The sequence below is a fragment of the Sparus aurata genome, chromosome 6 (assembly GCF_900880675.1).
Source record: "Sparus aurata chromosome 6, fSpaAur1.1, whole genome shotgun sequence".
Taxonomy (NCBI): Eukaryota; Metazoa; Chordata; class Actinopteri; order Spariformes; family Sparidae; genus Sparus; species Sparus aurata.
This window is the reverse complement of record NC_044192.1, coordinates 12,073,699-12,089,361: the sequence shown is the minus strand read 5'-3', so window position 1 is coordinate 12,089,361 and position 15,663 is coordinate 12,073,699. Positions and strand designations below refer to the sequence as shown.

Genomic DNA, 15,663 nt, shown 5'->3' with positions numbered 1-15,663 from the left:
GGAAAAAATGAATAACACAAGCTTTATCAAAGAAACTAACAAAGAAATATGCACAGTGTTTACTAGTATACACTTCTAAAGCTCTACTATTTGTTGCTATAATGCTTTGGTGAGGAACGTTATGAGAAGTGGAGTTAACGTTTCAGACAGTCGCCAGACGCATCCCAACCACTGTGTTTGTTTGTGCTTTCAGTTCATGTGAAAGCGGGAACCTGTGAGGTAATTGCTGCGCACCGATGCTGCAACAAGAACAAGATCGAAGAGAGATCCCAGACTGTCAAATGCTCCTGCTTCCCTGGACAGGTGGCGGGAACAACAAGAGCGGCTCCATCTTGTGTAGACGGTATGCCAGGTTTCTCATTATTGTTTTTTTTTTTCGGTAATGATTTGAGACTTACTTATGATTAGGGAAGAAAATGGCGGTGTGGTGCAAAACTGCCACACCTGTCACTGTGCCTCTGGTGCTTATTTCACTGATTATTTGGGCTTGAGAGGTTTATTGTATGAAAGGAGGGGGGAAAACACTTGAGATTTTTCATGATCCTGCTGTCTTGTCCCGAAGGCTTTGGAACCTTCAAAATCGAATCGCCCACCAGTTCAACTATCTCCCATCTGTCTGTTATATTAGACCTCGCGCTGAGCAACTAGAGAGAGGGATAGGTCATTTAATATCATGTCAAAAGTGGCCTCAGTTACAGGTGAATCGATCCCCATTTCCTCTCTTCAACGTAATGGCTCTGACAGGAGCTTCCTGGATTTTTGACAGTTCTCTTTTCACTTTGGAAATGTCAGAGGAAGCTGTTTCTCTCCCGTAGGCCCCCCTCAGAGCAGCTTAAGACCTTGACGTGCCAACCCCTGCTGCACGCTTTATTACCCCTCCTACATACAAACATCCACCCTCGTCACACTGCACGCACCTGCTCTCAACGCTCAACGGCTTGACATTGACCCACGCCCTGTAATTCGGACGTGAAAACACACCGGGGCAGAACACCTCTGTCAGCCAGAGATCAAAAGACACTCTCTTCAATCACTGAGATGAATATAGAAAACCAAAGGCACTTGTTGTTGCTCCAACCAGGGCATAACACTGCTCCACCTTCAAACAGCATGTTGTTAAATGCCTCCAGTCAGGGGTGAAGGTTTCAGTCCAGCATTCGGGGGAAAACATATATAGTGGGGGATGTAGGGGTTCTCCCCTAGGAAATTCTGAGTGTCAAACACTTTATTTCCTGCATTCTTTTCTATTTTTATACACCAATGTGTGCCTTTACTGCAGGAATTAATGGTGGAAATGTATATATATTTTTTTTATCATTTATGTGATGGAAAAAACAAAATTAAGGCACCCAGTGACAGTTCAAAATATATAGAAATAGATTGCAGAAAGACTGTGAAGCAGCTGGTACAAATTAAAGTGGTCTGCTATGTTCATGTCTGTCTCCTCATTCCAGCCAGTGGTACTTACTTTACTTAATGGTTTATGTTCTTTTTCAAACAAACAGAAGAGATGTGATTAATAGTCAGAGTGCGCTGAAGGTTCTCAGTCATCAAGGTCATGTTAATTCTAAGTGAAAAGAATTAGAATTAGAATTAGAATTAAAAGTCAGATGTAATCCAGTTCTATCGCAACCTGACTGCCGCTCTAGTAAGATCAATATTATTGGCGTGAATACCAATAGCATACATTAGCAGGGATACCGATACCATGGATATAAGCAGGGATAGCAATAGCATGTATATTTGCAGGGACAGTAATAGCATGGATGTTAGCAGGGATGGTAATAGAATGGATATAAGCAAGGATAGCAATAGCATGTATATTTGCAGGGATAGCAATAGCATGGATTAAGGCAATGATCGCAATATCATGGATATTAGCAGGGATAGCAATATCAATAGCTTCAAAAGCTGCGGTAGAAATAGCATTGATATTAGTAGCAGGAATAGAGATAGCATGGATTTAAGCAGGGATAGCGATAGCATGGATTTAGGCAGGGATAGCTATAGCAGGATTTAAGCAGGGATAGCAGTAGCAGGGATATTAGCAGGGATAGCAATAGCATGGATTTAAGCCAGGACAGCAATAGCATCAACATTAGCAGGGATAGCAGTAGCATAAATGTAAGCAGGGATAGCAATGGCATGGATTCAGGCAGTGATAGCGATAGCTGGACATTAGTATGGACAGCAATAGCATCAATATTGGCATGGACAGCAATAGCAGGGATATTAGTTGGGATAGCAATTTCAGCCACTCAAGCATATGTTCTTCTGAATATATGCCAAACACTGCCCATTACTTAAGCAACCTGCTTACTCTTTTAACATTGTACACTTCAGCCAACAGCTCACATTTTGTGATATACTGTGAAAACTTCTTCTGCACCTGCACATAGTCACAAGTCATTGTTCCATTTAAGCAGCAGTTTAAATTTTCTATGTTTGAGAACTGACATTGAGACATTTTCAATTGTCAAGAAAAATATGAAATATCTACAAAAATTCCCAAATTTATATTAGAGGTATGTGTCCCCTGTGTCCTCCCAAAATCTATGCATGTGCCTCCTGTACAACCCCCTGTTTTTGTTTACGGTTTTCTGTCTTTTTCCTCCCAGCATCCATAGTCGCACAGAAGTGGTGGTGCCAGATGCATCCCTGCATGGATGGGGAGGAGTGTAAAGTGCTGCCAGATCTCAAAGGATGGAGCTGCAGTACAGGAAACAAAGTTAAGACAACCAAGGTGAGTTTAATTCACATAACAATTTGCGGGCAGATAAAAGACACACGTCCTTACATTAGTAGTCACAGCTTACAGCCAACGAAAACAACTATAAAATTCACGCCCTCTGGACAATAGTTGTGACAAAATGCAAGCCTGGAATAATTGAGGAGTGCCGGGTAAGTGTTTGAAAAAAGAAAGAAACGAGAGCTGAAAAGAGCACTGGAGAGGATTTCTTTTATCAACTTTAGATGTGAGACGTGAGCATAGCAGAGTAGGAGGCAGCAGCAGTGGAAGATGTGACTCACAGGGGAGAGTCACTGAAGTGTTTCTTGAATCGGCTTACAACAGTAGAAAGAGGCGAGCTAAGTTCAGCTTCATCCATTTAGTAACATCTCACGTTGTGTTGTGGGAGTCCAACTACAGTCAGTTTATCGCATTTTTACTTAAGTTGCTAATTTGGCAGATCCAAGAAGATCAGATATTCAATCCAGGAGCCTATCAGCTAATTGGGCACAGTTGTGGAGGGAAAGGGCAACACTGTGGGAGAGAGCAGGATGCTCTGGTGAAACTGCTCCGAAAGGAAAAAATAGAACAAAAAAAAGTGTCAGTATTTTTATATCTTTTTTTTTTTTTTAAATTGGTTTATCAAGGCTGATATCAAACTAAACATGGCCCATGAAATGTCCCCTTTTCGCATGTGTGTTCCCCATTTTTAATTGCAATGTTCCATGTGAACTGTTGAAATGTTGATCACAGCAACAAAATATATATTTTTTTGGTATTGTTTTTTAAATTTAATTAGAGATATTAGGTAGGCAGACGATAAGCAAAACTTCTCAACCACCACCACCACCCCCAGTCGGAGCCTATAGGTGGATGATGGGGTGGTGGCAGAACTGAAAGAATATGCAGCGGTGCTGATGCATGGCAGCATTGGCAATGACAGGCAGAGGTAGATTTTTGCAGTTTAAATAGACTGCCGAATTGAGAGGCTGCGTTGGGTAGATGATTGTGGAGAGCGGAGCAGCTCGAGTTGTCTGCCAGAACCAGCTCGCAGGCGTCTCTCCATTTTCATAAATAAATGAAAATTTTCCTCATAAGAAAATTTACATTTTCACTGAAAATGAACTACGTACATGATTGGCTTTTTTTTTTCCACATGCGGATTAGAATTTCCACCTCCAGGCAGATGGTTGGCTGTAGTGTGAAAGTAAAGTTACAAGCCAGTTACCAGAGAGTGGTGTGATAGAAGATCAGCTGATGGTGTGCGGTTGAGAAATCAATCCTTGTGAGTGCACCGTTACCTCAGATGTGTTGAGTTTTCACCTATTTCGGCAGTTTCTCAAATGAACTTTTTGAAATGATTTAAATGTAGCAACAACACAGCAGCTGCTCCTGTAATATTATAGGAAAATAATCTCTTTTTCGTTCCTATTCTGCTTGTTTTACTATTTCTGATGATGCAGAGTGACCACTAACCTGCCGTCAGTTACACCTCTTGGTTCGATTGCAAATGATCAGTATTGAAACATGAAACAGAACAGAACGAAAAGCCAAATATGCATAATTTCTTTTGTCCTCTTGAGCCGAACAACAACAGTAAAAGCAATGGCTAAATATAATGCTTAGTGCTTCCATAGAGGTTAAATGGAGATTTCAAGCAATAGAGATTAGACATTTAATGATTGGCCAGAGCTTTAATTATGAGTACATCAATGTTCAGTGTGGATTCACTTGGCTTTCGTTAACAGTGTTATCAATTAAAAAGTAAAAAATCTCGTCAATATTGTCCTTTGTGACATTTATGATGATTTCTCGCGACTTCAGCCTGGCGAACGAGGACAATTAAATCGTAATTTCCCACATTTGATCAGAAAAAGCGATTAACACTGAATATCCTGAAGTTTGATGCCTGCTCTATGACAACAGCGCCCGCTCATTAATAATAATTAAAGATATCCAGGGTTTTCATCACAGAGCTGAGATCTGAGCTTTTTTTTAAGACATAGCCTGATGACAAAACAGATTATTAGGTGTTAAAAATGAGTATATATGATGTGTCACATTAACATATGCAACAACATACTTAAAATCTGAAGTACAGGGTTTAAAGAACAGGTGCCAGATTGATTTACTTGATTTATGATAATGATATGTCATTATGTAAGATCAGAAATCAGTTGAGAACAGAAACATGTTCATGAATAGATCAAATAGACATAGAAACAGTGTTATCATGAGTCCTGCAAGTCTCAGTTGGTGGTTTAAGTGAGAAATGGGCTCTGGACACATGCAGCAACTTTGCACTCACATCACTTTTGTAATAAACAGTGTGATTGGACGTCAGGGAGTTTATTGGTGCGAACTGGAAAACGCAGCCTCTGGGGCAGAGGTCCAGCTCACGTGCGTCCATCTCGCCCTCGTTGTTTTTAGGCGTTGGGAGGTAAATGAGAGCGCGGTCGAGTCAAGGCCCGCCTTTTTGAAAAAGTCGGAGCAGCTTGCATATGACTTCAAAAGTGCCAGCGAGAAGCAAAAACGAAGGCAGGCGAAGGCAGGAGAGAGACAAACAACAAACAAAAATCCCTCGAGGACGCCGAATCGCGGAGTGGGATGTGCTGAGGCAGGCCAGGAGGGCTCAAGCTGCAGCACTTCCAGAGATTAATAGAGGTTATCTGGACTTGTGTTTTGGGTTTCAGGGTGTGGTAGACCTGAAGTGGATGGGTAGGTGAGGAGGGGGGCGGGTGGAGGGGAGCACTGGGCCCTTAGCCATCCATCACGGTCCAGTGTTTGACTCACCAAACGCCTGTAGTTGAGCTGCCTCTTCCATTATTCATTGCTACAGGAGGCCTGGACGAAGCAGAGCTTTTTATTTTAGCCGGGTTAATAATTCATGCCCTCTCTCGCAGCCACGGGAAAGCAGAAACAGAGGCACAGACAAGCAGGGGTCCAGGTGGCGAGTGGAACCCTTCAGAACCTCGACTCTTTTTTTTGATTTGGGAGTCAGCGTGGGTCGCTCCGTGCTCGTGGCCCCGCTGCCTCCCACAGAGTGCAAGCAAGGGACGGCCTGCGTTTGCTAGAGGGTTCTGTACCCGAGCTTCCTGGTCAGTTAACATCATTCTGTTGAATAACTGGAGGGCTCTGCCGAGGATCAGGCTCCGCTTCACAAGTATTGTGTTGAAGGGACACCAGTTATTTCACAATAACATCAAAAAATCCAAACTACTGTTGCATAGTAAAATACTGGTTGACTAAAGATACATCTCACATTCCTTTTTTGATATGAGATACGGATGTCAGTCAAGTCACAGGTTGTCAGATCAAGTTCAAACAAAGTGTTTATGAGCAAATCACACATCAGTTCCTTCATTCTGACTAATACATGCCCCGGCATCCCAACGCTTCACATAACTGATTCCTTCACTGTATTCGATTATTCAAAGCTGCATCGACAGAATAAATGTTGGTTCAGTTTTTCTACAAAACCCCCCAAAAAAGTTAAAACCCCCTTGTTTTTTCTCGTCACCACCCTGTGCTGATGCCCTGGTTGGGTTTAGAAAAAAATCACTCAGTCAGGGTTAGGAAACATGTTTTGACTTAAAGTAAGGAGGCTGTTTTGGTCGCCACCGACACGACAGGAAATCTTGCGACTCCTCGTCAAAGATACCGTTTTTTCGTTGCCACAAACTTAACCTCCTTGGCAGAGGAGGTTGATTTTACCCCTTTTTAATATTAGTTGAATTGTCTTTTTATGTTTATTTTTTAATCTCACTTTTCTGGAATGTATCTGTTTTATCATAAAATCTAATGTTTTTGTTTTTTCAATCACAGTTGATATTGCTTTGAATCGGCCCTCAGTCTGAGTTTAAAGTCTGCTGAAAAGGCTATACTTACATTGTATATATTTTTTTTACTAGTTGTAAAAAAGCTATTGCTATTAGTTTATATTGGCAAGATGGATACATACAGTGATATAGGTGTGACCTACTCCTCACTTGTAGCACATGCTTCATAAATTAATTCTTCTCTGATGTTCGGCGGTGGCGTTGTTGATAAAAAACGATGGTGTCGTCTCACCTCGTGACAAAGTCACATCAATAAATCAGACGTCTTGACGCTCCGCAGGCCTCCTCTCGGACATCTCCGGTCGCTCCCTCTTTCTCTGCATGTCCGGGAGCAGCTAGTTTTATAGTCCTGCTGGTAATGTCAGGAATTATAACCCTGGCAGCTCCTGCTTTTCACTACCTATCAATCAGGGGACAGAAGGCAAAAGAACTGCTGAGCCGCTCCACTCGACAGGTGCTATGATGGTTGTTCAGAGAGTGTTGAGGGCCGGTGATGGAGAGCTGTCAGCGGTTGATTTCTTTTCTAGTCACCATTAAAGCATAAATGACACCTTCTGAACCACAACTGTGTGAACTGTATCATGGCTTTTTATATGTGGCATTAATGACTTGCTACTTGGAGTGAATTGCACAATTGTGAGACTTTGCTTCTACCTTTTGGTACAATTTCCCTCATCCTGGGTCCTTCTCTGGGTCACAATGTGCCTGTAAGTAGCTTCTGATTTACTGAAAGAGGTCGCTTATTACGCAGTCGGCTCCTGGACTTTGCTCTGAACTCCTGACTCACTCTGTAAGTGAAGGACAGCTCTCGGGCCTGATTGAGCGCTGGGATTTTTGAGATCACTAACTTCAGAGCATTAATGACGACCTATAGTGATCTTTTATCCCCGTTTTGTTTGAACGCGGTTATGAGTTATCACTCAAAACCGAAGTATGACACAAAAGAGATGTACACCACTCACTTCAACCACTGGTGAAGGACAATGTTGCTGATGTTTTACCAGAATACTGAGGTAAATATATTAAAACAGTGCAGTCGCTGCCTTAATTAATTTTTACAATACAATGACAGTCACACAGTTCAAATTCAAGTATGAGTGAGCATGAGCAGTCACAGCTCCTCGCTTCCCTGTTTGGTTCATTATAATCTCATTCTCAGCCTTACTATGAGGCAGTTACACACATCGAAAGTCTATAAAACCAATGGGAGTCATGAGCGCAGTGACAATGACAAAATCAACCTAACCTTTAGCTGCTCGTTGCTGCACACAGTCAAGCTGTTGACATGAATTGTGGGCAAGGGTTTAACCCCTTGGCTGCAAGACTCTAAGGGCCCGTGTGCACATGGCGTTTTTTTGGGGGGGGCAGAAAAACGCTGGCGGTGCACGGGAGCACTGGGCTGAAGGGTTGAGAGAAAAAATAAACTGCACGTGAATCTTGTCTCCGTGACAACAATATCTTGACTGTGTTCAGTCCCAGTTTGGTGACTAGCCAGTTTCACTCTCAAAGCTGCCAAATCCAGTCGCGCCAGCACCCGTCGACCGTGGTGAATTCCCCTGTGATCTGAGGTTCTGGTTCCAGACAAACTCTTGGGCCACTGGCTCCACAGCTAGCTGCACCATGAACTAATTTGCCAATGGTAGCTAGCTACAGTAGAGCAGCAGTTGTTGGTTACTCTGATGATGTGCTGCTCCCTATATCTGTGGCGCGACCTTTGAATTCTGGCCATGTTTTTTTTGCAAATTGCACCTTTAAATGTTGCACTTTCTTGTTAAGTTAGAAATAAATTTTACTTATATAAGGCTTTTTATTGCAGATCCTTCAGTTGCTGTACTACCTTTCCATTCTTCAAACCAACTTCAATGGGCTAGTTGTTCTTCTCTCAACTTCTTATGGTTGAGTGTTTTAAGACCAATTAGTGCAAAACCTGTTTCATTTTTTCAAATACAAATAACAGCTCTGTGTTTGGAGTTTAGAGGCTAAAAGACAGTCAGATGTTCGCCTTAGAAAGTGGAGTTAAATCATTCTATTGATCATTTGTTTTTATAGTCCATTAAGACATTGTTGGAGGCTAACGCTGACTGTGTGATGTGCAAAATCGGATCAGTGTTAAAACCTAAAATTATAATCTTCACTACAAGTCTACAAAAAGGATCCAGAGATGCTTACTTTTTTTAAAATTCCTTTATCCACATGGCAATAAGCATGGAACACACGCGCACACCTGCGCACACGTGCTGCAGCAGCTCTTCATCAAAGGCGGGGTCTTAGTTTGTTTGTCGATTGGTGTTTGAACCTACGGCTGACCAGTCAAGTGTGGTCTTTCATCCCGAGGCAGCTTAAGCATCAAACCCTAAGGAGCTGCCTTCTGTTCTCCTGACTCCCCTTTGTGTGTTTCCACACTGATAACCCCACAGTGACACCCACAACACCACGGCGTGTTAATTGCTTTGATAAGGTTTCGCTTTGCTTCACATTTTTGTTTCTGCTGCCATACATGTTTTTCAGTTTTGTTTTGTTTTACTCTATTAATTTTGTGTGTCTAAACCCTTTTATCCCTTCTTGCTCAGGAGGTGAAATCCTGTTCGAAAGCTGCAATTAAGAATGTGTTTCTTATATAGTGAGAAGGAAAAATTAGATTTTTCTAAGCCAGTGCTGATAATCATGACCTGCCTCTCATGGCCAACAGCGATAAGATAACCGGTGATTTCTCGTTTTGTGTTTTAAAAAGAGGTTCGTATTCTGTACTTTGTGCACACTTGAGGGTAGAAAAGGCAACTACGATTTGTTGTGTTAAAGGATTAATATGATGCTCATTTTCAGGTTCATCCTGTTAATAGGGGTTACTACTAGTGTAGGTTTACATGCTGTATACATCACACTGTATTCTCCCTCTGTCTGAGCTGTTATAGCTCCTGTCTCTTTAAGGGCCCCCCCCCCTCCTGAATGTTCGGTCTGCTCTGATTGGTCAGTTCGCAAACGCCGAGACCAGCCCCACTGACAACAACAGAACAGCTGCGCTGAATCAATTCTTCAAAACTAGCCGCTAAGGCATGAATTATGTGAATGTGTGACATGGTGACAAAAAGTGATGTCATGAGGTCACGGATTTGAAGGTAACACTGTGGGAAAACTGATGCGGCGTTCGGGATCAGTGTTTTTTTTGTTCGAGAAAGGAGCATCAGTAGGTGCAGACTTTGGTCTTTTTAACTTCTTTTTACTTGCACAAGAATCTAAATAAAACACTGAAGCAAAGGAAGAAACAAAAAAGCTAATAGGGCTCCTTTCTCCCTTCTCTGATCCCTTGAACACTTATTACAAATTGTAATCGTGTTGTCTTCCTCTGAAACTGTACAAAACGCAGCACGGCCCGACAGCCGCAGCCGCGACCAGTCCAGTTCCTGCAGGTGACCTTTGTTGCGTGTCATGCTACACTCTCTCCCCGTTTCCTCTCTGTCGCTCACTATCTGTATCCAAATGAAATGCCTCCCCCCAAAAAGACAAAAACGCCATAGGCCATCGCCAAAAAATATTTGCCTCGACTCAGTGAGTGGATGTACGTCTAACAGGCACACACAGTCGACAAATAATTTCCACATGCTATCTCACACCCATGATTCCCGGGAATTGTCACATGGAGGTGAAAATTAAATTGTGGCTCCCCACACAGCGAGCACTGTGTCTTCGGCTGCAGCGCTGAGCTGCATAAAAATCACACTTTCACAAAATATTAGAATTGTATTGCTTGGAAGTCTGATTGTGTCAGTAAACCCCTTGTTGGTTAAACGGGCGAGACCCTGCCAACTGCTAATTGAATGACAGTAATGTGCAAATATTCAAACAGGACCAGCTGTGTTTATTTCTCTGTGCGTGTGTGTGTGTGTGTGTGTGTGTGTGTGTGTGTTATACAGTGCCTCTGACATCAGAGCACAAGTCAAAAAGTTACTTGTGTTCTACTTTTAAAGGGCAAACCAACAAGGAGCAACGTTCACCTCCCAGAGTATTTTTAGAGTTCTGCTTAAAGTGAGAGTCGTACAAACTGCGTCTTTCAATCGTTTAGATTAATATTCATGAAAATGTCTGGGAATACTTATGCCAGCAGTATGCCATCATGAATAATAATATTCCCCAGTTTGCATGGAAATCATTGAGCATGATGTACGTTGCATTACATCTGACTCACTGTCTTCCCACTTTTTCTGCGGAGCACCACAGCTGTTTGAATTATAAACATGCCAGCTGGGAATATGCACACCTCGCACCTGTCATACTGTTGACAGATAGACCACTGCTTTAGCTTATTGCTTTAATTAGATAGACACAATTAGAAGTAGAGCTGGTATGACATAGTCTATCAATCAATTCGCCAATAGACCGAGGCATAAATGAGTCTATAGGAACGGGGGATATTTTCAAGTAAACACTAACGTCAGCAACAATCCAACATTTTATAATTAAACTCTATTGTTTTTTTTTTCCCTAATAAACACTCATCTACAGCAAGCAAAGTGAGAAGAACCACAGCTTATATGAGTGCTGGGTTGGACTAGATTGAAAAACAAACATGGCAAACTTATGTCAACGGAAGGTGATTCAGGGCATCGCCAAAGTCTGTTAAGTGCTCTTTCCTCTTGTTATCTGAATATTTCATGCTGGACAAGATTGACTGATTGAGCCGACATTAGTATCCCTAGAATCATTGCTTGTGTCCACCTTGTCAGATGTGAACATTTTTTTTTATGTTAGTAAACTAAATCACTTCGTCTTTGAGACCGTTGCTTAATGGAATTAACCAGTTTGAAAAGTTTGCAAGTTAGCAGCAGTTATTACCGCGAGCAGCCTGGCTACTGTCCAAAGCAGAAAACACCCATAAGAGCCCAAATCTGACCTTGACATCCTGATCTCAGCGCTACGTAAGGCAGAGTAACAAACCTGGGTGGATTAATTAGTAGGCATGTTTTGTTAGTTACCCATATCCGAAAGAAAATGCCAGTTTTCAGCCATCTCAAGTCCTGGTGGTGAGGGGGAAGCACACATCAACGGGGGAGGGCAGACTCTGACACAAGCCCGGCGCTCTCTCTCCATAGATTGAATACCTGTCAGTTCACTCTTGTTCCCCCTCTTCGTCTTCGGGGCCGATCACACACAGACTCATCAGGTTCAGGTGCGGCCACTTGGCTGTGTGTGCACCCAGACACAATATGTAATTACGACTCCCACACCTCGCGCCGTAAAGTTGAACAAGCGTCGACTTCTAAAAAACTGCTAGAAAAACTTGCGTTCCTTACATAAAACAAACACTGGCTTTGACGGCAGCTCTTTCTCAGCGATGCGTCTCCGTGTGATTGGCTCCTCCATCAGCACGGTTCGTCTTCTATTGCAGTAGAGTTATTCCAGCTGTTCCACCATTGCGTGGGGGACAAGGGCAAACGATGCCTCTTTCGGGAGTGCAATGGCAGACGCGCATCGTTTGAGCCGTCATTCAACCTTCATTTCGTTCATGCTGGAGAAACTATAATACTGTACTTGTAGGCAGACTTTTCTGATCTCAGACACATTTGGGTATTTTTTCCCTTTTTTTGCATGTCTACGCTTGAGATTGCTCAATTGTAGTAAAAACAGCAGGCTCACATATTCCGCTCCTCTCGCACTAGTTTCTTGTCACACTGCATGTCAGACTGACTGACAGCACTGCCTTTGAGAGGGCTACTACCACTATTTGTCATCATTAATGACTCAAATCCCTTTTTATACCCAGCATCCATTCATGTCACTGTCACAATTTTTCTTCTGATTGCTGACTCTGTGTTTTTTTTTTTTCCCTTTCCTTTTCTTTCTAGGTCACACGATAGTCGTCTGTTTCCAGGATAGCCTTGTTTTGGAACCAGACGTTGTTTCTTCAACAAGCACCGTTGGACATTTGGATATCACGCATTATGAGGATTGGTGGAAAAAACAGGGACCAACGAGAACAATACTCACGGACATTCCACTGAACGAATGGAAGAAAAAGGACCAGGGAGCATAATATAAGACTGCATATTGAAAAAAAAAATATCCTGACCTTAGCTGCAGCGTCAACAGTAGCTGTCTCTGAACTCTACTGCCCACCAAATTTCTCTTTGTATTATAGTTTTATTCCTATGGACAAGAAGACTCAACCATGAAGATATTTATTGACTAAAAGACTGCGGATTACACCAGATTTAAAAAAAGAAAAAAAAAAAAGAAAAGAAAAACACCCCTAAAACAAAAACCATGTGATGTGAAACTTTTGTGTTATTTTCTTGCCACAGGACTCTTGATGCGTGTTCTGTGTTGATGATCTAGAGAGATCATGAGCATTTTCATTCCTTTTAGCCTTATGCAGCAGATATCTCTTCTTTTTTGTTGATTTTCTTGAAAGTGTTTGGCTTTCTTAAGTTTGTTAGGATGTCAAGTCTTCTTTTTTAAAGACAAGAGACGATGCCACAACAATAAAACCCTGAAGATATGTAACGATGTTGGACTACAAAGTCACCGAGCGTCGACACAGCTGAGTTCTGCCAAAATGTTTTAATGGTATCTGTTGTTTTCAAAGCCTGGTGACTACTATTGATTACAAATGTCGATATTATCTCAATAAATCTAACTCAATGGATATCACTGTTCAGGAAAATCTGGGTTTTTACCTTTTACCTTTCAGATTATGGAGCGGATTGGGTCATCTGACTGGCTTTAGACTAGACTTGGACACGGGAAAAGAGGTAAAAAACAACAGGTTGAGGGGGTTAAAATATTTATATATCCTTCTTAACTGGAATCACGTATTAAAATCTATATTTCCCATAGTCAGTACTTCATGACATAATCTTGTATTACAGTTATAGACATCCCTCAACTGGAACATACCATTTCTTAACCTTGATGTTGGTTGAACATCTTGTCTGCCTGTCTCACATCACTCACACCAATAGTTTGAGATACATCCTAATGTCTACGTTCCGCAAGATAATGTGAGTCCACACTTACACGGGTGTTTTGGCCTTTCCTACAAATGTAAAGGATATTTCAGGCAAATGAAAACGAATCTTCTGGAAAATTTCAGAAAACTGGCCTGGGTGAAGATGTGTAGCGTTTGTAGCGTAATTGGATAGTGCATGTCATATTGTTTGACATTATCTTCAGAAAGACACAAACGGGCATTGATGACACGAGGTATGCCGTTTCTTAAACACTGCTAAAACACAGATTTTTTTTTTCTTTTTTCAAAACTCCAAAAATACCTGCGTACGCCTACATGTGGACTAGGCCTCAGTAGCTTTATACTTAGCTCGACATATGCTTGGTAAAAACATAGCCTATGACTTGGCATTAACAGTTGCCAATTATTACCAATACCAGTATAAAATGTGTGTGTCTGCGGTTGATCAGAAACGATGGTCTGTTGTTGATCTTGTGTGGGTGGCCCTGTCCTGCCCGCAGTTTTTCTCTCAACAAAAATGTGTTGGTGACCTCTGACCACAGAGGTTGTTGCGTGGTACATGCCCCACGATCTGGTGTAATGGATCTGATTCATCATCATTTACAGACTGCAAGCAACATTATGTAGATACTGTCAGTTTGCCGTCCCCCTAGGTTTCTGTGTGGAACGCCACTGCCTTGAATAAAAATCCAGGTCTGAAACAACATTTAGCAGGTGCTAACTACAATCAAACATCATTACATCATAACAATGTTACGTGTTGAAAACTTGTATATTGAAGTAAACATATATGTAATGCTGTGACCCTTTCACTGCAATTACACAGTGCTGAAACAAGTGATAGGAGGGCAGAGGGGCTGAGACAGAGACTCCATTCACCCTGTTACAAGACTTAAACATGATTCTGAAGCTGCTATTTGAAGATAAAAAAAAAAAAAAAGTTACATACTGGGTTCTTTTTAAGCCCTGGTGAAATATTTGACTCCGCTGATTGTTGTTGCGTAATTCGCACTCTGTATTCCCGGCAACGATACTTAGAATTAGCAGGTCATGCAAATAGTTTGACAAAAGAAGGAGAAGGTAGCGAGCACACAGCTGAAATAAATGTTGTGTTCGTGATGGAGCTAAAAAAAAATTCAAATTTCAGCAAATGCAAAAGTAGGCCAGAAAACACAAAGGAGAAAATCTCACCGCACTGTTTCTTAAAATGAACAGACTTCACAAAAAGCCATCTGAAATCTGGTCCACGGAGAGACTGATAATTAGCTCTCACCCTTACACAGGCCTAATCCCGTTTGATTCATTTCCAAAACTAGATGTTGTCATCGTCCAAGCCTGCCTGTTTATTGTGCGGAGTTAACGCTACCCATTGGTCCGAATGATTTCCAGGAAGGCATCGCCTGTTCCAAAATCCCAAAAGGATCGTTAGTGCATGTCGTTAGAAGGTTACAGAAAATAAACCTTCAGGGGGATTCAGGCTGGAGCAGGTGGGCGGTGAAACAATGAACAAAGACGGAAACCAAAAGCTCGAGAGAGAGACAGAGGAAGAGAGAGAGAGAGAGAGAGAGCGAGAGGGATTATTCAGCACGGGTGGCCGTATGCATCAGTGTTGTCCAAGGGTGAATGAAATGTCCATCCATTCCGACTCAAATATACTGTGGCTACTATCATTACCGATATCAACATGCAGCTCCATCCCCCTCTCTATGAAGCCAAACAGGTTAGAGGAAGGCTGCTCTGAGGAGGCAGAGATGTATTTATATTTCACCTGCATGTGACATTTAAACCTTTGGGACAGGAAACCTTGGTATATATAATACAGGGGTCCCGCTCCTCTGATGTGATAATAAGAGATATTTCTGAAATGTAATTTTTTTTTCTCCACAGCTGTCAGGTTTATGACTTCAAGACAAACATCAGATCGGAAAAAATGCAAATGACCTCCAGAAATTTTGCTGTAAACGGTTGATGCTAAACGCACGTAAGTCCACGCGCGCTTGAGTCGATTGTGAAGACATCTAGACTACAAACAAGCCGCCGCTTTGTAAAGAATTTCATATTTTGTAAGTCAATTTCTGTTTGTAATTGAAATGGTGCATTCAACGCAGAATGCTCCTTATACTAAACATAAT

At 41.9% G+C, this 15,663-nt stretch overlaps 1 protein-coding gene across 1 annotated transcript in view; it reads left to right on the top strand.

The window, feature by feature from the left end:
* The window catches only part of tafa3a (TAFA chemokine like family member 3a), a 110,991-nt gene extending 97,782 nt beyond the window's left edge, over positions 1–13,209 (top strand). Inside the window, exons 3-5 of the mRNA XM_030418629.1 lie at positions 194–343; positions 2,619–2,743; positions 12,408–13,209. Of these exons, the coding sequence (XP_030274489.1) occupies positions 194–343; positions 2,619–2,743; positions 12,408–12,419 (287 nt within the window). The 3' untranslated portion in view covers positions 12,420–13,209. The remainder of the gene's footprint in view (positions 1–193; positions 344–2,618; positions 2,744–12,407) is intronic.
* Positions 13,210–15,663: the final 2,454 nt, after the last annotated feature.